The sequence below is a fragment of the Ochotona princeps genome, chromosome 24 (genome assembly GCF_030435755.1).
Source record: "Ochotona princeps isolate mOchPri1 chromosome 24, mOchPri1.hap1, whole genome shotgun sequence".
Lineage (NCBI taxonomy): Eukaryota > Metazoa > Chordata > Mammalia > Lagomorpha > Ochotonidae > Ochotona > Ochotona princeps.
The window spans coordinates 9,255,182-9,280,299 of record NC_080855.1 but is presented as its reverse complement, the minus strand read 5'-3'; the positions used below and the strand labels follow the sequence as shown (position 1 = coordinate 9,280,299).

The following is a 25,118-nucleotide window of genomic DNA, read 5'->3' as shown; positions in this document are numbered from 1 at the left end:
TTATGAAGTGGAGGACAACTCTTCTTTCCAGCAGATCATCTGAGCTCTAACTTTTCTAACAGAATTAGACACAGCAAGAAAGATATTATAAAAAGGAACCATCTGACACTGAAGACAAGAACCCTCAAGCCACAGAATCCACTGAAGAGAATACCAAGCATATAGCTGACAAGTCCACAGTACAAGTAGCCCAGGCAATGGCTTTTACTTGAGCAATTAGAATTTAGAATTTAATTTAATTTAGAATTTAGCAATTAGAATTTAAGCAAAGAACAGATTGAAAGGGCAAAGGTAGCACATGCAGCACCCATGAATGAACACATGACCTGGTCGCACCTGGGCCACGGATGACACCACTGGAGTGAGCTTTGGAAACTTTGTCCACAAGCGGGAGAGGTGACTTCACCTCTTAGAAAAGAAGAGTTGAACAAAGGAACAGGACCCAATTCTTGTCCCTGTTGCTAAAGTGACACACCAGTCACCCTGCGGAAATGTTCATGAAGCAGACAAAGCAGTGTGAGCCTGGTGTCTGCTGCAATCAGATACAATCACACAAGGAATCTGCCAAAATCCAAGATTATCCCAATAAACTATAATACATCCATGTCATGTTATACCACACAATTGTAAATATCACATTTCTAACATATTTAATATCATGGGAAACAGTAAATGGAAAAATCAATGTGTAAGATTGTATGCATACTTGCAGACCAGCTTTGGTTAAAATTTTTTCCTATATTTTCAACTTCTTATTTATCTATTGTATTTGAAAGGCAAAGAAACCATTCGACAACAAATCTTCATCTGTTAGTTCTCTTGCCAAATGCTTGCAACAGCCACAGCTGGGCCAGCATAAAGCCAAGAACCACAAACTCAATGCAAATCTCCACATGGGTGTCAGGGACCCAGTGCTTGAGTGATCAACTGCCACCTCCTGGGTGCACATCAGCAGCAGACTGGAACAGAGGAAGAACTGAGTCAAAACTTGAATACAGGCACCCTGCTGTGGACATCCCAAGTGGCCACTCAACCGCTGTGCCCATGTCCACCCCTCCTTACAGATATTTAGCAGTGTTTTACAGGGGACTCTAACTTTCTTACATGGAATTTTTGGCAGCGTGTATTAAGACCATTTTTGTTTGTTCACTGAACTAGTAGAAATGGGTTCACACACAGCTTGTTCGGGGGGCCTGGCTTTGCACAGGTCAGCCAAGGCACACAGTGCATGGCTGAGTCCCAAGCATCTCACACCAGTTGAGGGTCTTGAGGGTGAAGCAGGAATGGAGATGTGGAGAGGAAAGAACAGGCAAGCAGCTGGCTTCACGTGGATAATAAGTCCTAGAGGAGTTTCTGAGAGAACCTGGGACAGGGACCATCAGTGTTAACTGACAAGAGTCACCAGTCTCCACAGAGCAGGAGACCTGGGCCCGGGTCCTGAAGGCTAAGGGGGTGGGGGGCTTGCAATACAAGGAGACAACAGGCGAGACATCCTGGGGAGACAACTCTTACAAACCAGAGGCACCCTGACACTGCATAGGTCCCCCCAAGGTGAGAGTCTTAGTGGATGAGGCCCCAGACAACCCTGAAGTGTTCTTATGATTCTGTTTGGGAACCAGGCATCTGGATGAAGGACCAAGACACAGCCTTCTCAGCACAACTTGTGGGCCCAGAGAGAACGTCCAAGGACTGTGCTTGCCACAAGGGGCCTCAAAGTTTCTCTGAGCACTTCCAGGGTGCATGGCAGTGCAACTGGCACTAGGAAGGTATGTTAGAGCCTGCCAGGGAACCGAGGATAGAGGTCTCTACCCAGCACGTCTGAGGTAACTGACTGGGGTTTGCTCATGGTTCAAGGGTTCCTGGGAGGTGCAACCAACACGTGCCCAGGAATGAACACCACTGCTCGAATGCTAAGAGAGTTTCTAGAAGTGAGGCACAGACTTACATTTAATGGGAGTCTGAGTAACGGCTCAGGACAGGCTTGGCTGTTGGGGAGAATGGTAAAATGGAATAAGTAACAAATGCTATTACCTGTTCAAGGATGTGGGGTTATAATGCAGAGTTCCCTGTAATGTAAAGTTCCCAAGATAGAGCTTATTGGTTCTGAGTTATTAAAGGCACTTGTTGCATTTCAGTGAGTTGGAAAAGATATTTACTCCTGGGAATGCTGCAAATCCATTGCACTGTCATCATGAACAGCAACTGCCGACCACCCTTCTGAGAGCCCCCTTCAAGTCCCGGTTCCTCAGGCTGTAGATGAAAGGATTCAACAGAGGCGTCACCACCGTGTACAGCACAGTGGCCGCCGTGTCCCGCTCGGCTGAGTGTGAGGAGGAAGGGCTGAAATACACAGCAATGATGGTCCCATAGAAGAGGGAAACCACGGCCAGGTGGGAGCCGCAGGTGGAGAAGGCTTTCCACCTGCCCCCAAGGGAGGGCACTCTCAGCACAGCACCAGCAATGAAGACATAGGACACCAGGATGCAAACAAACGGGGCGATCATGACCAGGGCCCCCTCGGTAAGAATCATCATCTCATTGAGGTGTGTGTCCGAGCAGGAGAGTTTCAGGAGAGGAGTGACATCACAGAAGAAGTGGGGGATGGCATTGTCCCCACAAAATGAGAGTTGTGCCATCAGCAGGGTGTGCAACAGAGAATTAAGGTTGGCCACGATCCACGACCCAGCAACCATGAGGACACAGAGCTGACGGGTCATCTTTGTTGTGTAATGCAGGGGGTGGCACACAGCCACAAAGCGGTCATAGGCCATCACAGCCAGGAGGAAATTGTCCATGTCCACAAACAAGAAAACAAAGTACATCTGAGTGAGACAGCCAGAGAAGGAGATGGCCTGAGACCCAAGGACGTGATTGGCCAGCATCTTGGGGACGGTGGTGGAGGAGAAGCAGACGTCCACGAAGGACAGGTTGCTGAGGAAGAAGTACATGGGGGTGTGCAGGCGCGCGTCGGTGCTGATGGCCAGGAGGATGAGCAGGTTGCCCAGGACCGTGGCCAGGTACATGCTCAGGAAGAGCACGAACAGCAGCTGCTGCTGCTGCGGCTGCCGGGAGAGCCCCAGGAGGAGGAACTCGGAGACGCTCGACTGGTTGGCCCCGCTCATGGGGCTGAGCCCAGGTGAACAGAAAACAGCAGATTCAGAAGCGTACACAAGGGAGGTTGAGGTGTTTCTGGCTCCAGGCAGGACCATGCCTGCAAGGTAGTTCTAAGAGCTGCTAACCTGGACTTCCCACTCTCCCTACACTCAACTCCACTGTGTTTCCTGCTAGCCTACTTGGCTCTCTTGTGTTTGACACTGGAAAGCACACTGACCCTTGCTGAGGGTCTCCAGTTGCACTTCTGCTCTACTCACTCGCATCCAACTCCCCAGTGGCTCATAAAAAGGCAAGAGACATGGTTGATGATTATTGCTGGGTTCAAGGGACAACCAAGGAACTCGGGGCTCCCACTGGTGCTCACTGTATCTGGGAGAAGCACAAAGTTTTGCAGTAGGACTCGTGTCTTAACAAGCAAAGACTAACACCTCCACCTCCTAAGGCCGCCCCGGCCAGGCTGGTGCTGCTGCCGTCCTTCCCTGTCCCCCAGCACACCTGGGCAGCACCACTTTTTCCTGCAGCAATCTGGAGGTTCTGGAAACACAGGCAGGTCCTGAGTGGTGAGGAGCAAGGCCTCATGCTCTCAGCCCAGCAAGCAGCAACAGCGCTTGGGGCAACACAGCGCAGCCTTTACAGGATTCCCTCCACCCCTGGGAGCAGACTCCCCAAGCACCTCGTTAGAGAGGAGAAGCAAAGACTTCCTTCCGCTCTCTGTCCCCTTTGGACCCACAGTGAGGGCACAGACCATTACCTGCAGTTCAGATGTGGCTCTGGGCCTAAATGGTAAGACATTAGACCTGAAGACACCTTGACGCCAACGTTCCCTGACGGAGTTTCATAGGGCCTCTAACCTCATCGCGGGCTCTTCAGGGCCCGCGCCCATAAAGGTGGAAACTCGGCTACTCCTTTCTCCTCCCTACGTCCTTGTTCAGACCTCGGGCTATTTCTGTGTTTCCCTTGAAACCCTGAGCTCCTGTGTCTGCTCATCTGGAGAGAGGTTTAGAGGTGACATAGCTCCTCCAGTTGACAGGACACATGGCTTTAATCCATGACCATATTGGCAATAAAGAGAATCTGGTTGGGAGAACCCAGCACCCTATGTGATCTAAGCATCAGGCCACTCAAGGATGCCTCACCCACTCAAAGGCTGGCTCCTTCCCCAGTGGCAACTCCTGAATCCACACAGGAGCCATGTACACACCACATCCCATCCCCTGCACTGTAGCTGGCAGCACCAGGCGCTTCACAAGCAGGAGAGAGACAGCCCATCTCAAGTCACCATATAGCTCAGCTAGAATATGAACACAACAGACTTCTGTCTGCTATATCTTCTTCCTGGGCAGAGCTGAGATGGGCTCAGGGCTAGACCAGATGAAAGCCAGGAGTCCAGAACTTCATCTGACTCCCCACCATGGGTGACAGCTGCCAAAGATCCCTTCCCAGACAGAGTAGCAGGAACCTGAATCAGAGTAGCGAGAAAGAGAGTAGTGGACCCAGCACAATGGCTCAACTGACTAACCCTCAATCTTGAAGAACCAGCATCCTATATGAGCACCAGTTCATACAGCACCAGTTCATGTCCTGGATAATCCAACTCCCTGCTAAAGGCCTGGAAAAGCAGTGGAGAGTGACTTCAGTCCTAAGCCCCTGTACCTATGTGGAAGACCCGAAAGAAGCTCCCAGCTCCTGGCTTTGAATTGGCTCAGCTCTAGTCATTGTGGCTTTGGGGAGAATTAGCACATACAAGATCTTTTTTTCTGTCTCTCTTTCTGTAAACCTGCCTTTCTAATAAAAATAAGGAAGGAGGGCCCAGCACAATAGCGTTGCAGTTAAAGTCCTCTCCTTGAACGCTCCCGGGATCCCATATGAGCACCAGTTCTAAGCCCGGTGGTCCCGGTTCCCATCCAGCTCCCTGCCTGTGGCCTGGGAAAGCAGTGGAGGACGGCCCAAAGCTTTGGGACCTTGCACTCATGTGGGAGACCTGGAAGAAGCTCCTGGCTTCAGATTGGCTCAGCTCTAGTCACTGCAGCTGCTTGCAGAGTGAACCATCAGAAGGAAGATCTTCCTCTCTGTCTCTCCTCCTCTCTGCATATCTGTCTATCCAATAAAAATAAAATAAATCTTTTTTTTTAATTGAAAGGTGAATATACAGAGAGGAGGAGGGGACAGACAGGAAGATCTTGCTTCTGATGGTTTACTCTCCAAGTGACCGCAACTGAGCCAATCCAAAGCCAGGAGCTCTTCCGGGTCTCACACGCGGGTACAGGGTCCCAAGGCCTTGCACTGTCCTCAACTGCTTTTCCCAGGCCACAAGCAGGGAGCTGGACGGGAAGCAGGACCGCCAGGATTAGAACCGGCGCCCATATGGGATCCCAGGGGTGCAAGGTGAGGACTTTAACCGCTACGCTATCGCGCCGGGCCCAAAAAAATAAAATAAATCTTAAAAAATAAATAAAGGAAGGAAGGGAGGAAAAAAGGAAGGAACAAGCCAGGACTCCAACCAGGTACTTCCATGTGGGCCAAGGGCATCTCAAGCAGGGCTTTAACTTGTTAAGCCACACACTTACGTGGTTTTAACAGAAAGGAATTTATTTAAAACAGAACAACAAGTCGATTAGTAGATAAACAAATTGTGCTGCATACATAGCACGGCATTTGATTTGGCCAAAAAACTGAAACAACCTCTAATTCATGTCATAACATGGAACAACCTAAAACAACAGCATGCAGCCTGTGACACGATCATTTTTGCATAGATCCTGTTCTATGAAATAGGAAGGCTCGTCAACTTCATGAAGACAGAGAGCAGACTGGCAGCTGCCAGGGACTAGAGGGCAGGAAATGCACAGCTTCTACCAGCTACAGGACTTCCTATGGGAGATTAAAATGTCTCAGTCCTGGGCAGCACTGGGGCTTGCCCCACACTGAATGAGCCCAGGGCCATGGGATCATTTGCTTTAAAATTATTCCTTTTACATGATGGGAACTTCAGTAAAATGTAAGAATAGGAAATACTGAGCACCTGTCAGAATCACTGCAGGCCTAATAGCAGGTGCGATGGTGAATTTGCTGGACCAGAGTACAAGATCCTTGGTGGAACATGGTTTTAAGTGTCTTATAAATGTGCTTTTCAGATGAGACACACATTCCAAACAGCAGACTTAGGGGTAAGCACATTGCCGCAGCATGGGGGCGGGCCTTGTGTAGTCAGAAAGCAGCAAAAGACTGCCTCCTGCAGGAGAGAGGTCAGCGGAGCCAAACCACAGCACCTACTGCCCCAAGTCTCAGGTCACCCCAAGGATTCCCAACGTGGCAAGCCTATCCAATCACACAAGTCAGTTCCCTGAAATTTGAACATCCTTAGAGGAAGGAAGAGGAGAGGAAAGAGAGACAGGGGGAGAGAAAGGAGGAGGGAGGGAGAGAGAGAGAGAAGAGAAAGAAAAGGAGAGAGGGAGGCAGAGGAGTGGAGAGGGAGAGGCAGAAGGCACTGACAGCCTTGGGTGCAGGCTTCCTGGGGAGGACCTATGACCTGGAATTAAGTAAGACAACATCCTGACACTCCAGGAAGTGATAGCCTCTCCCAGGAACAGCCCCATCTGCCTGGGTGTAAGGCTTTCCCGCTTGATAAGGGGTCCAGCAGGCACCCCATGCTGCCTACTACAGCACTGCTTTCCAGACGTAAAGGTATAGAAGGAGCTGAAGAAATCCTAGCAGTGGCGGGTGACCTGTGCACACAGGAGACGAGTGAAGAGGTGAGTGCGTGAGACTGCTCCAGGCAGGTGGGTGGCAGGTAGCACAATGAAACAGCCTTTGCTTCGCAGGAAGTAGCAAATGGCCAGGGCGGAGATTAGGCTGGGAAGCAGAAACAAGCACAGAGCAGCAGGCGCCCAGAATGGATTGAATGGGTGGACCTTCTGTTGTCAGCTCAGCACCTCCTAGAGCAATGTCAGTAACTCCCCTCGCAAGAGTGCTTTACGGGGGGCTGACACCCATGGGGAATGATCTCTCAACTAGCACACCTTAATTGCATACACACAGTTTCATCTTTAATAGGAAATGGAGTCAGAAAAACCCATCATAGAATATTCACAGAATAAGATCACACTCTAATTTTTCTCCACTGTCCACAGATGTTAAAGTTTTTTTAAGTTCTTTACATTTCTATGTGAAAGACAGAGCTACAGAGAGAATAACACGCAGAGAGAGCCCTTATATTCACTGTTTCATTCACCCAAAAGCCACAATGGCCAGAGCTGAGCCAGCAGCCTCCTCAGGGTCTCCCATGTACGTACAAAGGCCCAAGGACTTGAGTTGTCCTCCTCTGCTCTCCCAGGACACAAGCAAGGAACTGGATCAGACATGGGGCAGCAGGGACACTAACCAATGCCCAATGGGGTGGAAGCTTGCCTACAATGCCATGGTGCCAGCCCCCCAGGAGTATATTTTTTAAGACATCTATTTATACTTTTACTGGAAAGTCAGATTTACAGAAACGAGACAGAAAGATCTTTCATCCACTGGTTCAATCCCTAAGTGGCCTCAACAGCAGAGCTGAGCTCAACCCGAAGCCAGGAGTTAAAAGCAAGAGCCTCCTCTCTGTCCCCAACGCAGGTGCTGGGTTCCAAGGCTTTGGGCCATTCTCTGCTGCTTTCACAGGCCACAAACAGGGAGCTGTATTAGAAGTGGAGCAGCGGGGACACGAACCAACACACACATGGGATTCTGCAAGGTGAGGATTTAGCCTCTAGACCATCGCTCTGGGAGACCTAGCAGCCTGTTTAATAAGAAGATCTGAATTCAGGCTTAGTCACAGCAGTTGAGATATTTCTTTAAGCTGTTGGCAGGCCACAGCAGAGTGATGAGACTGAGTCCTGATTCTGTGTCTATGTCAGCTTCCTGCTAACACGTACCTAGGGAAGCAACAGAGGACGACTCAGCTTCCGTTCCTGCTGGCCACCTGGAGACCTGGATGAAGTTCCCAGCTGCCAGCTTTGGCTTCATCCAGCCCAGCAAATAGTGGACCAGCAGATGGGGGTGCTCTAATTCTTCCCTTCCTCCTTCCACTGCTCTCCCTCATCTTCCCCCTACAAATACATAAGATCCTGACCAAAAAAAAAAAAGCGAATCTTCACTCGAGAAAACTTGTAGAAAGTCTAGGAGAATGAGCAATCTGTGTCAAAAGAATGTAGAGTAGCAATATGCATGGTAACCAAAGTGTGTATCAGGGGAAAAAGGCTTAAACAGGACAAAGATCATTGTGCTCCCAGAAAGCACACTGTGTAACAGGTATGTAACATCCATGAGCCTCCACATCCTCTATCATCTCCCCGCAATTCACAAACCACAAACTGTTTACACAACGAAAGGGAATGGACGGGCACTGTGGCACAGTGGGCCAAGATGACACCTGTGACCAGCTTGAGTCCTCTGCACTTCCCATGAAGCTCCCTGCTAATACACCTGAGAAAGCAGCAGAGTGGCTCAAGAACCTGCATCGCTAACACCCACGTGGGAGAGCCCTGACTTGGGCCTAGACTAGCCTCAGCCATGGTGACCATTTGGAGAATGAAATGCTTTTTCTTATTTGCTCTTTCAAATAAATGAATAAAATATTTTTAGAGATTTCAAATATTAAATATTAGACTTCATAAATTGAGTTTTACAATGAGAAAAATCAGTCAGTATCTCAATGCTATCATCTTCTTATACACCTGTTTGAATTCTATTTTAGAAATACAGCAATACATAGTAGGGAAAATTTTTATTGGAGTTCATTGAATGTTAAAGTACCCCAAGGACCCAGAGGGGCTCTCAAAGGGAGAAGGGCACATCTGAGCTGGGTGTTCCTGGGGAGCACTGACCTGACACGGAGAGCTGGCAGCCACAGCAGGCATACCCTCCATGGTCCAGAGTCACTTCACTGAACAGCCACATGAACCTGAACACAGAAAACCTGTAACCCGAACCTTACAACAGTCTCCGTGTCATCCCCAAACAATATGGACCAAGGCAGCAGACTGCAGTAGATACACCACGAGCAGGCTTAAGGGCTCTGCAGAGGCAGAGGGGACGTGTCCCTCAGTCCTTTCTATCCGTGAAAGGCAGAGGACCTTTGGCTTCATCCAGAGACAGAACAGGGACCTCCTGTCTGCTGGTCCACTCCCCAAGTATCCACCACAGGCAGGAGCAAGGAACTCTGAGTCTTCAGGAGGGAGGCAGTGACCCAACCGTCATCACCTGCCCCCCAGGGTCTGCATTAGCAGGAGACAGAGCCAGGACTCACCCAGGTACTCAGAATGTGATGCACACAATTCCAGCAACAGTTTAAGGACTGTGACCATAAGATGCTCCTTACCTCCTTAGCCAGGCTCTCATGTCCACCAGGCAGTCTCATTTGAATGAGACAACTCATCCACCGTTCCTGTTATGATTCATTATACTGAATTTCTGGGGATTTTTGTGTGCCAACCTCTTGTCCACCTGACAGCAGAGGGACACACCGGCAGTGGTTTCTGACCCAGTGAGATCTTACCACCAGAGATGCTCATTTATTGACTCAGCCCTGGGGACCAGACACGAGTGAATCACGAACACTTCCTTGGTGATTGCATCCTACAAACAAACCACTTACAAAGGAAACACTTGACCTGGCCGTACAAGTCAGAAATGAGTCACTAAGCAGAAGCAACAGGGCTACCTGTGAGAGATCAGCCCGGCTGGCTGCGTCCACCTTTGATTCAACAACCACTGCACTGAGCCCTGACAGGGAGATTCCATCTTGCATCTCTTGTCAGGCAGGAAATGGCTTCTGGCCGACCACCCTTCTGAGAGCCCCCTTCAAGTCCCGGTTCCTCAGGCTGTAGATGAAAGGATTCAACAGAGGCGTCACCACCGTGTACAGCACAGTGGCCGCCGTGTCCCGCTCGGCTGAGTGTGAGGAGGAAGGGTTGAAATACACAGCAATGATGGTCCCATAGAAGAGGGAAACCACGGCCAGGTGGGAGCCGCAGGTGGAGAAGGCTTTCCACCTGCCCCCAAGGGAGGGCACTCTCAGCACAGCACCAGCAATGAAGACATAGGACACCAGGATGCAAACAAACGGGGCGATCATGACCAGGGCCCCCTCGGTAAGAATCATCATCTCATTGAGGTGTGTGTCCGAGCAGGAGAGTTTCAGGAGAGGAGTGACATCACAGAAGAAGTGGGGGATGGCATTGTCCCCACAAAATGAGAGTTGCGCCATCAGCAGGGTGTGCAACAAGACATTTAAGTTGCCAACAATCCACGACCCAGCAACCATGAGGACACAGAGCTGACGGGTCATCTTTGTTGTGTAATGCAGGGGGTGGCACACAGCCACAAAGCGGTCATAGGCCATCACAGCCAGGAGGAAATTGTCCATGTCCACAAACAAGAAAACAAAGTACATCTGAGTGAGACAGCCAGAGAAGGAGATGGCCTGAGACCCAAGGACGTGATTGGCCAGCATCTTGGGGACGGTGGTGGAGGAGAAGCAGACGTCCACGAAGGACAGGTTGCTGAGGAAGAAGTACATGGGGGTGTGCAGGCGCGCGTCGGTGCTGATGGCCAGGAGGATGAGCAGGTTGCCCAGGACCGTGGCCAGGTACATGCTCAGGAAGAGCACGAACAGCAGCTGCTGCTGCTGCGGCTGCCGGGAGAGCCCCAGGAGGAGGAACTCGGAGACGCTCGACTGGTTGGCCCCGCTCATGGGGCTGAGCACGGATGCAGAGCCACGGTACTCTTAGTTCAAAAACTTGAGTCAGGTAGGCCACATAGACAACCACAGGACATGGGGAAGACGTCAGGATTTTGCTCCTTGTGCATATTTGCCACCCATGTCTCCATGGGCCTCCACACCTTCATTGGCAAATAAGATTATCTGCCTAGGGTGATCACACAGAACCTCTCAAAGGACCCCCGAGAAACTGACAGTGATTTTTCATTTAGATCTGTAAATAAAATTGAAACTTTGCTGCTTGTAGTGAGGGCAAGCAAACACAACATCCAGCGGTTTTCATAAAGACAAGTGGACAGTGAGAGGCTAACACAACACCCCTCTGATGACCAGGGTCAGAAAATGTCCCCAGCCCTCACACCCAGGCACGTCTACTTTGGGGACTGTGTCCAGTCAGCCAATAATGCTCCCCAGTTCTGGGGTAGGGAATGCTGTGATTAACCTGTGGCTGCTGTCAGTCTCCATTTACCAAGCACCTTTCGGGGTCCAAATGGGGCCTCCTGAGGATCCTGCTGAGCACCCTGAGTCTCACTTGTGGAACCAGCAGAACAACCGGAGGTGCAAGCAGAGACAGCCAGTCTGTGTCCCTGCCGGACCAGGCAGACTCTGGGAGTGACCAGGGGATGGCATTTAAGCTGCTGCTGACCGCAGGGCTATCTCCAGGACTCAGTGTACAAGGCAATGAGTTATGGCCGCATGAGCCTTTGCTGCCTGACAAGCAGGTGTGAATGGATATCCTCGATGTCGCCACAGGTCCTGGACATGCTCAACCTCTTCAGACACAGCCAGAGTCTGAGGGAGTGGGGTCGCCTTGAGGGTTGCAAGTTGAGTCTGCACTCAGAAGGAGGTGGAGGACACCGACTGGGCTCTCGGTGCAGGAGAGCACTTGAGATAATCCCAGAACAAGCCACGGCCACTAGGGTCCTGTTCCCTGTGAGCCTCATTAGAGACAAGCAGAGAGCAATCGCCCTTCTCCTCTTTGGAGAGGAGTCACCAGAGTCACCTGCTTCCTGCTTGAAGATGACGCAATACTAGTGGTAACCATCAGCAAACACGAAGCCAAGGAGAAGCCTGCTGGAGTTAACACCCACCCAAGCTAAGGATGTCCTGTTGAATCTGCCTAGGGATTAGGAAAATAATCTTTGGATTCCTGCGTCTGCTACTGCCATTGTCTGACCCTGGGGAACTACCTACTGAATCACAGGGTTTCATCATTACTGCAGTGGAGAGTGTTAACACCACCCAGCTGTGTTAATTTTATGGGTTCATGAACGCTAACCTCATCAGTGCTTCAGGCTAGGACCGTGTCTACTCAAAGGAGGCTTGAGCTACAAAACACTATTACATCTGTAATTGTGTTCCATCAAGCTCCTATACTGGATAAATACTATTTGCACATAGCATCCCACGCAGTGCTTCATGGGTCAATTGTCATTTTTATAACAGGCCAGATGACAAGTCATTTCTTTTTTTTTAAGGATTTATTTTTTTATTGGAAAGTCAGATTTAAAGAGAGAAGGAGATACAGAGAGAAAGCAGTCGAGGATGGCCCAAAGCCTTGGGACCCTGCACCCACTGGGAGACCTGGAGGAAGTTACTCGCTCCTGGCTTCGGATTGACATAGCACAGGCTGTTGTGCTCACTTGGCAAGTGAATCATTGGATGGAAGATCTTCCTCTCTGTCTCTCCTCCTCTCTGTATATCTGACTTTCCAATAAAAGTAGATAAATCATAAAAAAAAAAAAAACTGTACAGCCAAAGACTGGTGCTGTGGTTCAACAGGCTAATCCTCCACTTTTCAAATGTCAGCATCTTATTTAGGTGCTGGTTCGTGTCCCAGCTGCTCCAATTCCCATCTGGCTCCCTGCTTTACACCCGGGAAAATAGCAAAATGTGCATAAAGCCTTGGGCCCCTGAACCCATGTAGGGAACCTGAAGGAGGCTCCTGGCTCCAGAATGGCTCAGCTCCAGCCTTTGTGGCCATTTGAGGAGTATGTCAGTGGATTGAGGATCTCTCTCTCTTCCTCCTCCTCCTCCTCCTTTTTCCTCTTCCTCTCCTTTTCCTTCTCCTCCTACTCTTGCTTCATCAACTTCTCTCTGTAAACCTGCCTCTCAGATAAAACAAATAAATCTTTTTTAAAAAAAGATTTATTCATTTTATTACAGCCAGATATACACAGAGGAGGAGAGACAGAGAGGAAGATCTTCCGTCCTATGATTCACTGCCCAAGTGACCACAACGGCCAGTGCTGCGCCGATCCGAAGCCGGGAACCTGGAACCTCTTCCAGGCCTCCCACGCGGGTGCAGGGTCCCAAAGCTTTGGGCCGTCCTCTCCTGCTTTCCCAGGCCACAAGCAGGGAGCTGGATGTGAAGTGGAGCTGCCGGGATTAGAACCGGCGCCCATATGGGATCCTGGGGCTTTCAAGGCGAGGACTTTAGCCGCTAGGCCACACCGCCCGGCCCAAAATAAATAAATCTTAAAAAAATCTGGCAAAGTCTGTGTGTTTCCAGCAGGGCTCAGTTCCGGGACCTGAAAACATCAGTTGCCTCCACAGCAGGATAGAAGGAATCCCAAAGTACACAGAGAAATTAGTCAACTGCTTTAATCACTTTTCCAGTGAACTGAAGAAAACCTTATGATCAACGATCATCTTAGCACCCAAAGTTTGTTACTAAATATTGCATCACATGGCCAGCACTTGCTGCCAGGGCGCTCTGAGAATCCAATGATGTGGAGCCTCTAGACTGAGAAAGACAATGCCCAGACAAAGCCTAGTCTCTTGCAGTCCACCCAGCTACAGGATGGGGAAAAGGTTCTGTAAATCGCTGGCACAGGACAGTAAATAAGTGAAGACCTTCAAGTTGAAAGGGAAACATAATGTGACTCAGAAGAAGCAGCCCAGCGACGTGTCACTCTGCGCTCCCCAGAGTGTGTGAGGTGTGTCAACTCAGTTTACCTGTATAGATAAAACACTTCAAAGGAAAAACAACAAAAAAAGCAGCCCAGGAGGTGAGTTGATGAAGATGGCTGTGTGTGTCTGCTTAGGTGTGTATGGCAACACAGTAACAACAGCCAAAAAAGAGAAAATGGCAGAGTAGATTAAGAACTGTACTTACTCCCAGAGCCTAAGAAACTGTGTCACATAATGCAACGTAATTAATTAAAAAAAAAAATAGCTCGGTAACACACCCACAAAGACGCCTGTCTCTTACAGAGATAGAGCTTAGGGACACAGTGCAGATACTGCACGGGACACCTGCATCCATGTCAGAGTGCCTGGGTTCCAGCCCCAATGCCAGCTCTCTACGAATGTGCATGCTGGCTGTAGCAAGTGATAGTCCAGGTAGCTGAGTTACTGCCACTGATCTGGCAGACCTGATCAGCTTTGGCCTGGTCCAGCCCAAGCCACTACAGACATTTGAAGAGCGAATCGGAAGATGGGCAATCTCTTTCTCTTTGTCTGTTTTTCAATAACTTTTGTTTTTAAATAAAAGTCATTTTTTAAAAAGGAAAAAAACTGTATTTACAAAAGAGTTACAAGTGGATGCAGACTCTCCTGAGAAATGGGTCCCTAGGGTGAAGGATTCTCAGAGGAACCCAGCACCAGATCCCAGAACTAACACTTCCGCCCGGACATTCTTCCCTTGGTGAATTTACATTTTCCAAATCTCAGGTCAGGTCGGGGGGTGGGGGATAAAAACGATTCTAGTTCCTGCTGATCATTTTAACAGTAAGACTGTACAGTGCCACATTGGACAGCAAGGAGGTGAACAGACAGCCACTCCTTGTACTGAGAAAGTTGCGGAGGTCATTGATGCCACAGGCAGCGGCTGCGTGTGGGAGCCCCAAACCTGGGGCCCCTGGGATGGGGAGGGGCACCCCATGCACCCTAGCCACATATCCAGGACTGCTGTGTCTCACTCTTGAGCCCCCACAATACTTTTATTAAAGGATACTGCGTTCAAAGTGAAAATTCAGTAACACTATCACCCAGGGTCAGAACACCGTCCCCCTCCTAAGCCTTCAAGGCTCCTCCCCAGTTTCCACCAGTCTCTGCACTTTCAGATAGGTGGATGGATACATAGATCTACAGATAATCTGTTGAATAAACACAACCAAGACCTGTTACTGTAAGCCCTCAAAGGAAACTTCCTCTTGCACTTGGGTTCACAGGAGTGTAATTGGAGGATCAAATGTGCAAACCATGACCAGGTCCTAAACAGCCAATGCCAACATTTTATATTGAGCAGATTAGATTGTTGTTCTGATAGATCCTTTTGTCTGACTGTGCCATATTTCAAAATATGTTCATCACTAGATGACAGTAACTACCCCAGGTGGGACTCGAACCCACAATCCCTGGCTTAGGAGGCCAGTGCCTTATCCATTAGGCCACTGGGGCAGACAGCAGAAGGAAGCTGGTGACTGGTGCCTGTGAAGCCACCTGAAGACTGATTGGGGTATGCATTTGATGAGGAGATTGGGTTCCTCAGACGTGATGCCCTCTATTGAAGTCCCCGGGAACAAGGGACCAGCCACCGCCCGCCGCCGCTCCTGCGAGCTCCGCGCTGCCGGCAGGGTGGCCCCGGCTCGCCGGCTCCCTCCACGAGCGACGGCAGAGACCCGGGGGCCCAGACCCGACAGGCCGGTGCTGCCGAGGTGGACGATGTCGCGCAGACAGCGCCCCGGGTGGCGTCCTCTGACGCTGAGCTACAGGCCGAAGCCAGAGCTCGCCGCTGGACGCCAGGACGCCCTGGACCGGGGGCGGCCTGTGGTGTCCACCCCGCAGCACGCGGTTCCGGTAACGCGCCGAAAAGACCCTCCCTCCCCATCCCCCCACCCAGGCTTCCTTGCCGAACCCACACTGTCCCCAAGGTGAGGCCACCTCCTTACGAACTTTGCTCGCTATCCGCTCCTTAGCTCAAGAGTACTTCTGGGTCTGCAGACACCCCTTGGCGTTCCCATTTACCCTTTTCCTCCGCGCTATGAGATGATCTCTCATGCGTCCCATACTAGATTTTCCCCCCAAATAACGAATGCGTTTTGTGGCTTTAAAAAAAGGACCGAACCGGGGACCGGTCTTCAGAGTTCCTCGAGGGCCGCCTGCAGGGGCCCGAGACTCCCTCACCCCGACGCCTCCGAAGGCACCGGGCAGGCAGCTCTGGTTCCAGGACGTGCGGGGGTTCCAGGGCGCTGCAGGTGGAGCTCAGGTCCTGGCTGGCTGCGGCGCGCAGCCTCCACCCGCACCCCATCTCTCCTGTCCAGGCCCTGCGAGAAACAGGCTAGATGGAGCAGGGTTTCCCGGGTCAGAGGACACAGAGCCGCGCCTACCCTGAACAGCAGACTGATGTTGGTGAAAGGGTCTGGCCAGGCTGCCTCGGAGAGTGTTCCCCAGTCTGAATTTTTCTAGTTTTTCTTATATTTCATCCAGGTTAAAACATTTTTGCAAGGAAGGTAACGCAGTCGGGGTGAGCCCCACACCCCCTCAGACCTACAGGAGGCCACTGGCAGCGGTCCTGGGGCACAACCATCACCTGGCTAAGGTGCACTCAGCAGGCCGTGAGGCTCCCCTCCCCCAGGTTTCTTAGAGCCATTCTCCAGCGCTCCTGCGGAGGGATCTGTCGTAAAACCACCCGACCAGATTCTGACAGCGGGAGTGGAGGTGGGCTTGGGGAAGCCCTGGAGACACCCCTAGGGTCCCCACGCCTAGGACACCCTCTTTACAGACTCAGCTAAGCTGGAGACATTTGTGTTTTAGGGTCACAGATTCGAGAGGCCCTGCCACCCCCACAAATTCTCTCCTTTTTCCACACTGGTAAATGTTCTCCAAAAGCCTGTAACTTGGGGGCTCTGCCGCACTCTCTGGGGTCCCACGCCCAAGATTACATTTGGCTTCCTCACCATCCTGAAAGCTCCTCGCTGCTTTTAAGGTTTGGGGTTTTTTTTTCTTCTTCTTTTCTTTTTAAAAAATGTCCAGTATTATAGCAAGACAGCTGGTGCCAGTCACCCCACCTATTAGCGCTAAGAGAAAACGAAGATGTCGGCTAGCGTATTTTCCTTTAAGCATACTTTTTTTTTCTTTTACCCAGAAAGCCAAGTTAAAATAATAATAATCATCTTAGGAGAGAAATGGTTATGCCAGGAACTGCTCGCTATCACACAGAGCAGGCGGGAAAGAGGCGACTCCGACGAGGGTGCGGAGGACCCAGGACCACCACCCGTCACCGCGCAGCTCAGGGCGGTGGGGCCAGAGTCCAACGCCGAGCAAGGGCCTAGGGCAGCCCGGCCAGCCACGGGCTCACCGACCCCAAAATGCGCCGGTCCCGACCCAGGGCGGCGCCGGCTCCCCGCCTGAGTTAGGGCAAGACAACCGTGTGGTAACGGCCGCCCTGGAACCTCGCTAACTCCCCTCCCTTCCGGTCTGGAGCCAGAGAAACCGCAGCCCACAGCTCAAATCACCCAGTTAAAATATTGACCTTGGAATACAGTCCGCGAGTTCCAAAGATTTCTCCCTCATTTCCTCCTGCGGTCGGGATCTCAGGGACAGAATGCGTCGCGGGGAAGGTCGCAAAGAGAAAGAAGGTCTTGGTCTAAAAGGAAGGGCTCGTCCGGGATTTGAACCCGGGACCTCTCGCACCCTAAGCGAGAATCATACCCCTAGACCAACGAGCCACATAAGTAGGTGCTCCCACTGTGCTCTTGTGACCATCGGAAGACCCCGTAAGCACTCGGAGCGAAGTCCAAGTTTCTCCTGAACAAGAATGGAGCCACCCACACCCCCTTTAGGAAGAAGGCAACCTCCCCGTCCATAACTCGGTGACTGCGGTGGTCCTCGCAGGTCATCGCCTCTGGTCATCAGCCTCCGCACCCTTCGCTGCCTGGAGTGCACAGGGAACAGAAGTCGGCAGAGGGTTTTGGGGGCGGATGCACGGCTACGCCCCCCAGGAGCAAGCAGAGGCCAAGGCCGCCCCTCTTGGGCATGCGGCCACGCGTGGGTGCTCAGACAGGCCCGCCGAGATGTTCAGGATTCCAAAGCCCAAACCAAAGCAACCCAGGGCTGGGGTTGACGGCAGCCGGCACTGCCGACAGAGCTGGCCGGTGCGAGGTGTGGATATGGGAGAGGTGTCCCGAGTGCAAAGTGACAATCAGATCGCCTCACGAGCGCAGCTTCCTAAGCCTGAGGGGGCTCCCCACCTCGGCGCCCCCCACCCCACGCAGAGCCGGAGCCCGGGTCTCCCGCAAGCTGGGAGAGCCCGTCCAGCGCAGGGCCATCGGCCCCTTCCCGGGATCTCCAGCCGGAGCCTTTGGGTTCTCCGCGTTACCTAACCGCCTAACCGCGCAAAGCAAGAGCCTGCGCGAAATCTGCCCGGCTCACATCCACCGAGCCCAGAACTTGGGACAAACCGGCACCTGGCTCGGCCACTGGGGCAGCGCTGTAGAAACCAAAACCACACTCTTCGCCAGTCCCTGTCCCGGCGGTGCCCACCAGGGACCCAGCACAAGGCAAGTGCTTGTTGAAAGATACAGGCTTCTTGGTCTCTGGCCCAGTTTCTGCAAAACCAACCCTTAAAAAGAGGATGACCAGGAGGGCTGGAATCATACCTGACACCCTGGAGGGAAGGCAGTGAGCCGGACCAGGCCAGACCCCTGGTGTGGTGAGCAGAGCTCTTACCAGGTTCCAACATGGTTCGAGTAGGGCCTGTGGCCCACACCCAAGCCCTTCACCCCTCCTCCTTCTGGAAGCCCCAACAGGTCCACCCCACCCAGGCTTGCTGGGCAGCAATGCCACATCCAGGGGGAGGACCTGAGGGGGCCAGGGTGCAAGAAAGCCACTGTGAGGTGTAGAGATTGGTGGGGGGAGGCTGTGGCACCCTGCCAGTCTGTGTAAGCCCCCTTGAGCCCCCCACTCTGGGACATTCAGGCAGCTGTTCCTTCTGCAAACCAGGAACTCACTGTATCTCACATCGCCCGAGACAAGGTGCCAGGGTCCTGGAGAGGAGGAAGAGTACAGAGCCCCAGGGTCTCCCCATCAGGAGGTGCGCCCCAGGGCCCTTCAACGTGGAGGAGAACTGGTGAGGCAACTAGATGGTCCCAGTTCCTGGTGAAGGGGAAGATAGGGCCCTGAGCCAAGCACCACTTGCATTGCAGCAGCCTCCAGCACTGGTCCGCCTTTCTGGCCGTGAGGACCTGCAGGAGGCAGGCTGGCTTTGTGAAATATCTGCCTCGTGGGTCCAGCCTCTGGCTCGCTCCTGGCCTAGCAGGAGCATGGGTGAGACAGTGAGGCAACATCTTAAAAGAGCAAGCCAGACAGCAAATCTGGAGTCGGGCTCACTCTTGGCACAATTTGCTCTTTGTAAGTGAGTGATTTTGAGCCACTAACTTTTGCAGCAATTTGTTGGAGCATCAAGAAACCACAAACACAATTGCCCTTCCCAGGCAGACCCTGACTTGGACTGACTCTTCCACGTGGGAAGCAGGGACTCACATGCTGGAGCCTTCACCTGCTGCCCCCCAGGGTGCCTATCCACGGGCAGCTGGACTTTCCAGAGGCACCCAGGCACTCCGATGTGCAATGTGGGTGCCCAGTGGCGTCTTAGCCACTGGCCCACAGCTAACCATTTGCATGGCATTCTAAACCTCCAGTTGTTCTGTTCCAATATGCACCAGTACTTGATTCTTTTTTTTTTTAATTTAGATTAAAAGAACATTTTATATGATGATAATGTCATAATTGTCCTCCATCTTTTTAGATACATAAGGATACCCGTGGTACAGTTTGTGTCTTACCATGCAAGAATCAATAAATCAGTGTGATCTCATTTTCCACAAAAAAAAAAAAAAAAAAAAAAGATTTGGTTTCTTCTGCCAGGAGTGCAAGGTCACGTTAATCTTTGTGGTGAATTTTACCAACTGGACCTCAAGGACTGGAGATCAGGGTGATTCTGTATCCTCGATTCATGGCACATTCGCAGACCCAGGACCCCTGATAAATCGAAAGACCTGGCTAAGAGTGTGCGTCCTCAATCCTTGGAGTAAAGCACAAGAGACCCAGCCCTGTAGAGGCTTTCAGAGAAGCCATTGAGGCTCTGTCCAGGTACGGCGGACAAGGAAGGGGCGTGCTGCGGGTCGCAGGCTTGCAAACAGGCTGATGCCTGGGATCCTACAAGACCCCTCTCTGGGCAGACCCAGGATGGACTTGGCTCCTCCAGGGGCCTGGAAGTCAGTCTGATACATTTAGCTAGGGATGGCCACTGTAGGTGACCCTTAGACAGCCTGGGAGCTTTTTCAAGATTCTCTCCCGGGCCCGGCGGCGTGGCCTAGTGGCTAAAGTCCTCGCCTTGAACGCACCGGGATCCCATATGGGCGCCGGTTCTAATCCCGGCAGCTCCACTTCCCATCCAGCTCTCTACTGTGGCCTGGGAAAGCAGGAGAGGACGGCCCAAAGCTTTGGGACCCTGCACCCGAGACCAGGAAGAGGGTCCTGGTTCCCGGCATCGGATCGGCGCGCAGCAGCCCGTTGCGGCTCACTTGGGGAGTGAATCATCAGACGGAAGATCTTCCTCTCTGCCTCTCCTCCTCTCTGTATATCTGACTTTGTAATAAAATGAATAAATCTTTAAAAAAAAAAAAAAAGATTCTCTCCCAAGAGGGGTAATACCGTGACTGCAAAATAAAGGGCTTTCTTTCAGATCTCCGGGTTGAAAACGAAAGGCTTGTCCAGGATCTGGGACCTCTCACACCCTAAGCAAGTGGAACCCGCAGGTTTCTATTTGAGGTTGGGCCGTGTCTAGGGGCAGTGCCAGGCGGACAAAATCCAGCCACAAGAAGGCTGTTTTCAGACCTGTGGGCCAGCGCCGCACAAAGTGAGGAGCATCACCCGACCACAAGTCTCACTTCACGGTCGTTCCCCGCTGCCAGGAGCTCCAGGTCTGATCGATTCCACCATCCGGGTCGAGACTATCTTTGGAGTCCCTTCTGGCAACCACCGGACGCCAACTAGGAAAGGTCGCCAAGCACTCAGTAAGCGCCTGCTGCGTGCGTGCAGAAAACCGCCCCATCTCTGCCATGCCCCTGCCGGCTCCTCCCGTCCAACCCCGAAGAGGCCAGAGCAAGGCCAAATCAGACGTGAGATCTGGGTGACTTTGTCTCCACCGACCGCATAGTGCGCCGTGGCCTTGGGGGGCCAAGGACCGCCGGGTTTCTGTAAAGGATGGCCCAGGAGGGCGTCGGGCCAGGATGCCTACCAGACCCGAGCCTGGGCCACCGGCAAATTCACACCCACCTCAGGATGAGGGAAGGGAGCTGGACCTTCTCTGCTCTTCACGCCGGCCTTGTCGGTGTCCAGCTACCCTCAAGCACCCAGCGAGGCATTTCACATAGAGAGGCCCAGGCGGGGGGCACTGAGCGCGACTCGCTGCAGCATAGAGGGGGTTTCTTTTCTCTGTTCTGCTGCAAATGCGGGAGGAAAAGGAAGGGGCTCATCCGGATTTAAATCCAGGGCCTCCGGGAGCCACCAGAACCGCCTGGTCACCCTGACAGCTCAGGTACTGGGGACTCATCTTGGGAGCCGTGCAGCAAGTGGACTTGCCCCAAATGCGTTCTATCTGTACGTCAAGCCCCCAGGTTAGAAACGGTAATTATAAGATGGTAAAAGACCTACTCTCCTATCAGGCACCAGAGCACAAAGGGAAAGTGTGGATGTTAGCCATTAAAAAAAAAAAAAATTACGAATGATGCTAAGCCTTTTCTAAATTCAGCCCAGGGGCCAGCACTGTGGTGAAGCAAGTTAAGCTGCCACTGGCAACAAAGGTATTCCAGCTGTGCCACTCCCAGATCAGCTCCCTGTTAAGGTGCCTGGGTAAGCAGTAGGGGGTGGCCGAAGGAGGACTCCTGCAACTCCCGCCTCCTGGCCAGGACCAGGCTGTTGCAGTAATCTGGGGATTGAGGCAACAGATGGAAGAGGTCTCTCACCCTCTGTTTCTCATTCTGTCTTTCAGAGAAATAAGTAAATCTTTTTTTTTAATAAGTAAATCCTAAGCAAAATTAAAGTTCAGTCCAGTGTAGGGCTTGAACCCCAAGACGCCACTAGCCAAGCCCTTGACCACATGTCATGGACTGGCTCTGTCCCCAACCTTCCACAGGAGTCCCAAAATGGGACCCAGAACTGAATCCCCCCACCCGTTGTACTCCCCAGCAGGCTACTGGAAACCCCAGAAAGCTTCCTGAACAGCCCAGGGAGAGCGCATGGGCACTCTGGCTAGCTCGGGACAACAGCAGACTACCCTCCAGAGGACCCACGACCACCAAGCAACGTTGTGGTTCACAGACCCGGCAAGCAGTCAAAGGTTCCTGACCTTCGAATTGCAAAATTTTACGAAACTGAACTGAGCACTCACAGAATGCCCCACAACTCGGCTGGGTTTTTTCCCCAGGATGCCTGCGGCGCCTGCTGCCACTCCCACATTTAATAGATGGCAGAACTTCTCAGAGGGTAGCCCAGCCGAGGGTCTCCCAAATGAGGGGAACTTTCTTAGGGGTCATCAGCATTTGGGTCGAGGCCCTCTGTCGCCCACATGATGGTCATGTCCCCAGCCCAGCAACGTCCACTCTTGCCCTCCCCAAGCGTGTACCAAGGCTGCCAGTTAACATGGCCTGATGGGTACATAAACAGGTATGATTTTGTAAAATCATGCATCTCACTCAACCACATGTATTCAACAAGTTTCCAACAAGCAATGACACATGCGACCCCAGCCGTCGGGCGCTAGTGATTGCCGCCCGGGGTCCTGCACACCCACCTTGGCGGGGGTCGCATGATCTACAGCTGCGCCTGCGCAGGCCGTGGTTAAGCGGGCAGCGAGCGGAGTGCGGGGATGGAGGGGGTTTGAGGGTTAGGAGCACTCCAGGGGCCAGGACCAGTTGGCGTGCACCGGGGCTACCCCGTCCAGGATTCCTTCCTAACCCTCACGTTTGCTGTGAGGAACTGGGTGCGTCTGAAGCACAGCATGGCGCCGAGGGCGTGTGCGCCCGGTGCTTTCTCTGCTTTCTAAGATCAGAAAGCTCGGTATTCATTTATCTTAAAGAGTCAGGATATTTTAAGTAAGTAAAATAAATAAACCCCCTAGGGCTCGTCCGGGATTTGAACCCGGGACCTCTCGCACCCGAAGCGAGAATCATACCCCTAGACCAACGAGCCACTAACAGAAGACAATGGCCACTAATCTTCTATCAGGTAATTACTGAGTTTATATTCTAGCTCTGTAGTGGATTGGACACCTATTCTAAGCTAGGCTCTGGCTGGGCTCTGGCTGGGCTCTGGCTGGGCTCTGGCTGGACTTGAGGTCCTTGTGCAGGATGGGCACAGAGCTGCTCAGTCTCTGGAGGAGAGCTCTGTGACTCCAGGAAGGAGAGGGGGCCAGCAGCAGGATGGGATCAGCTGTGCGTGCTGAAAGGCATGCCTTGGCGGCAGGAACCACAGGCCCTGGGGTGCCACCTGTGTCCTGCCCTCCTCAGTCCCTCCCCCATCCTCCAGCACTAGGTCTGGGAGAGGGGGGCCCAGGAGTCCAGGAGGTCAGCCTTGCAACCCTGCTGCCCATCCCTGATGACCAAGTGAACGTCATGGACTCACAGCTCACAGCCAGAGAGGCCAAGGGTTGACAATCAATGTCTGGGCTACAGGAGGGAGGGGGCAGTGGCGGGGAGGTAGAGAGAAGCTGATGGCCTCACTGACTCCAAAAGCCTGTAGCTACGGCTGGACAATGCCGGGGAACGGGGCACTGGCCCAGGTCCCTCTCCAGAATCACAGTCAGTTTTCCTTTTTTTTTTTTTTTTTTTGTATGATATCCCCCGTTGCTGCTCCAACTTTGAGGATCCTAAATAGCTGGTTGTAACCCAGCTGCACTTCCCTGTCTAGCTCAGTTGATAGACTCTTAGATCTCCATGGTAACAGCTCAAGCCCCCTATTGGGCTCCTGATTTTGCTGTGAGGAACTGAGATTAAGGTTAGTGTTAATTCCAAGGAAAGCTCTAGGGGTTTAGCTTTCAAATCATCTACTGTAGATACGGCAGTGTGTGAAGGCTGGCCCTGTCAGAAAACTGAGCACTTTCCAGAAATGTTTTTTCTTAATTAAAAAAAATTAAAATTTTTTTCTTTTTGCAGAAATGTATTAAATGCTTGAGGGAAACAGAATGCTTGGCATCCACAGTACTCCCTGTGAACTATCGTTCAACTTCGAACGCTGCTGTGTTTTGCAGAACTGAGTTTCTTGCGGTTTCTGTGGTGAAGGACAAGCAGGGCAGCAATGTTTTGGTGGAACAGGAAGTGAGAGTGACGGTCCTTGTTCAGTCTGAGCCCAAGACAAACACACGCGCATTCATCCTAATGTGAGAGGAGGTAGACTGGGCAGTAGGCATGGCATTCTGGGTGCCCAAGTCATTTTTTTTTCTCAAATATAAAGGGATATTTTCCCCACCATGTCTCGGATTCACCAGAGCACGTCTCTCCCAAGACAAGTGCATATCTTAACTTATCAGGAATGCTTCTCCAAGAGACAAGGGCGACATTAACATATCAATTCCCCACCTGAAGCCTCAGCCCGATTCTGTCTCCAGCCATTGCCAAGGGGGAGGGCTTCAGACTGGCCTCTTTATCATTAGCAAGGGACCAAGAAAGTTGGCCAGTGACACCTTTCTGGCCTTTTGTCCCAAGGTCAGGTACTATGGAAACCAGGAATTTTCTTTGTTTATGGAGAAACATCTTTTAGGGTCCCCGATCCCAGCGCTTCAAGGCCAGCGCCTGGTGCCCGGCGCCTTGTCCAGCAGCAGAGCGCGGGAAATGCGGGTGCTGGGTCAGAAGGCGAAACACCCCCAGAATCTGCCAACCCCAAGACCCTCCTCCCGCGCGGGAGCTCGCAGGTGATCTGCTTAGGGCGTCAGTAGTGCCGGACGCAGCTCCCTCCCGTGCAGCCCTGGAATCCGGTGAAATCCTTGGGGCTGGATTGGGGCAGGGAGCCGGCCTTGGTGTACGGTGACCTTCCTTGCCCCAGCCATGTGCTAGCTCCGTCAGAACGACTAGCTGACCCCCGAGCTCCAACCGGAGCCGGGATGAAAGGGGTCTGCCGGCTCCGAGGCCCTCAGACACCCATGGGCCCTCCCAGGCTGGTTTGGCCACCGCTGCAGCTGCCCTCTAGCCTGGCCCTTTCTTTGGCCACGGGCCTGGACTGCTCCTCCCACGGGCCGCAGGGGACT

At 52.2% G+C, this 25,118-nt stretch overlaps 2 protein-coding genes and 3 non-coding genes across 5 annotated transcripts; all 5 read right to left on the bottom strand.

The window, feature by feature from the left end:
• On the bottom strand, nt 1–3,122 carry LOC101533102 (olfactory receptor 1F1-like). Its single transcript, XM_004587049.3, has 2 exons — nt 2,204–3,122; nt 1–23 (listed from the first exon to the last, which is right to left on the bottom strand). The coding sequence occupies exons 1-2, from the start codon at nt 3,120–3,122 to the stop codon at nt 1–3; spliced, it is 942 nt and encodes a 313-aa protein (XP_004587106.3).
• Nucleotides 3,123–9,892: 6,770 nt separating this feature from the next.
• LOC101532866 (olfactory receptor 1F1) lies at nt 9,893–10,843 on the bottom strand. The gene has a single exon (XM_004587048.3). The coding sequence runs from the start codon at nt 10,841–10,843 to the stop codon at nt 9,905–9,907; it is 939 nt and encodes a 312-aa protein (XP_004587105.2). The 3' UTR covers nt 9,893–9,904.
• Nucleotides 10,844–15,201: 4,358 nt separating this feature from the next.
• Nucleotides 15,202–15,274, bottom strand: TRNAR-CCU (transfer RNA arginine (anticodon CCU)). Its single transcript has one exon. It is a non-coding gene; the product is annotated as a tRNA-Arg (tRNA).
• Nucleotides 15,275–17,472: 2,198 nt separating this feature from the next.
• Nucleotides 17,473–17,544, bottom strand: TRNAP-AGG (transfer RNA proline (anticodon AGG)). The gene has a single exon. It is a non-coding gene; the product is annotated as a tRNA-Pro (tRNA).
• Nucleotides 17,545–22,996: 5,452 nt separating this feature from the next.
• TRNAP-CGG (transfer RNA proline (anticodon CGG)) lies at nt 22,997–23,068 on the bottom strand. Its single transcript has one exon. It is a non-coding gene; the product is annotated as a tRNA-Pro (tRNA).
• Nucleotides 23,069–25,118: the final 2,050 nt, after the last annotated feature.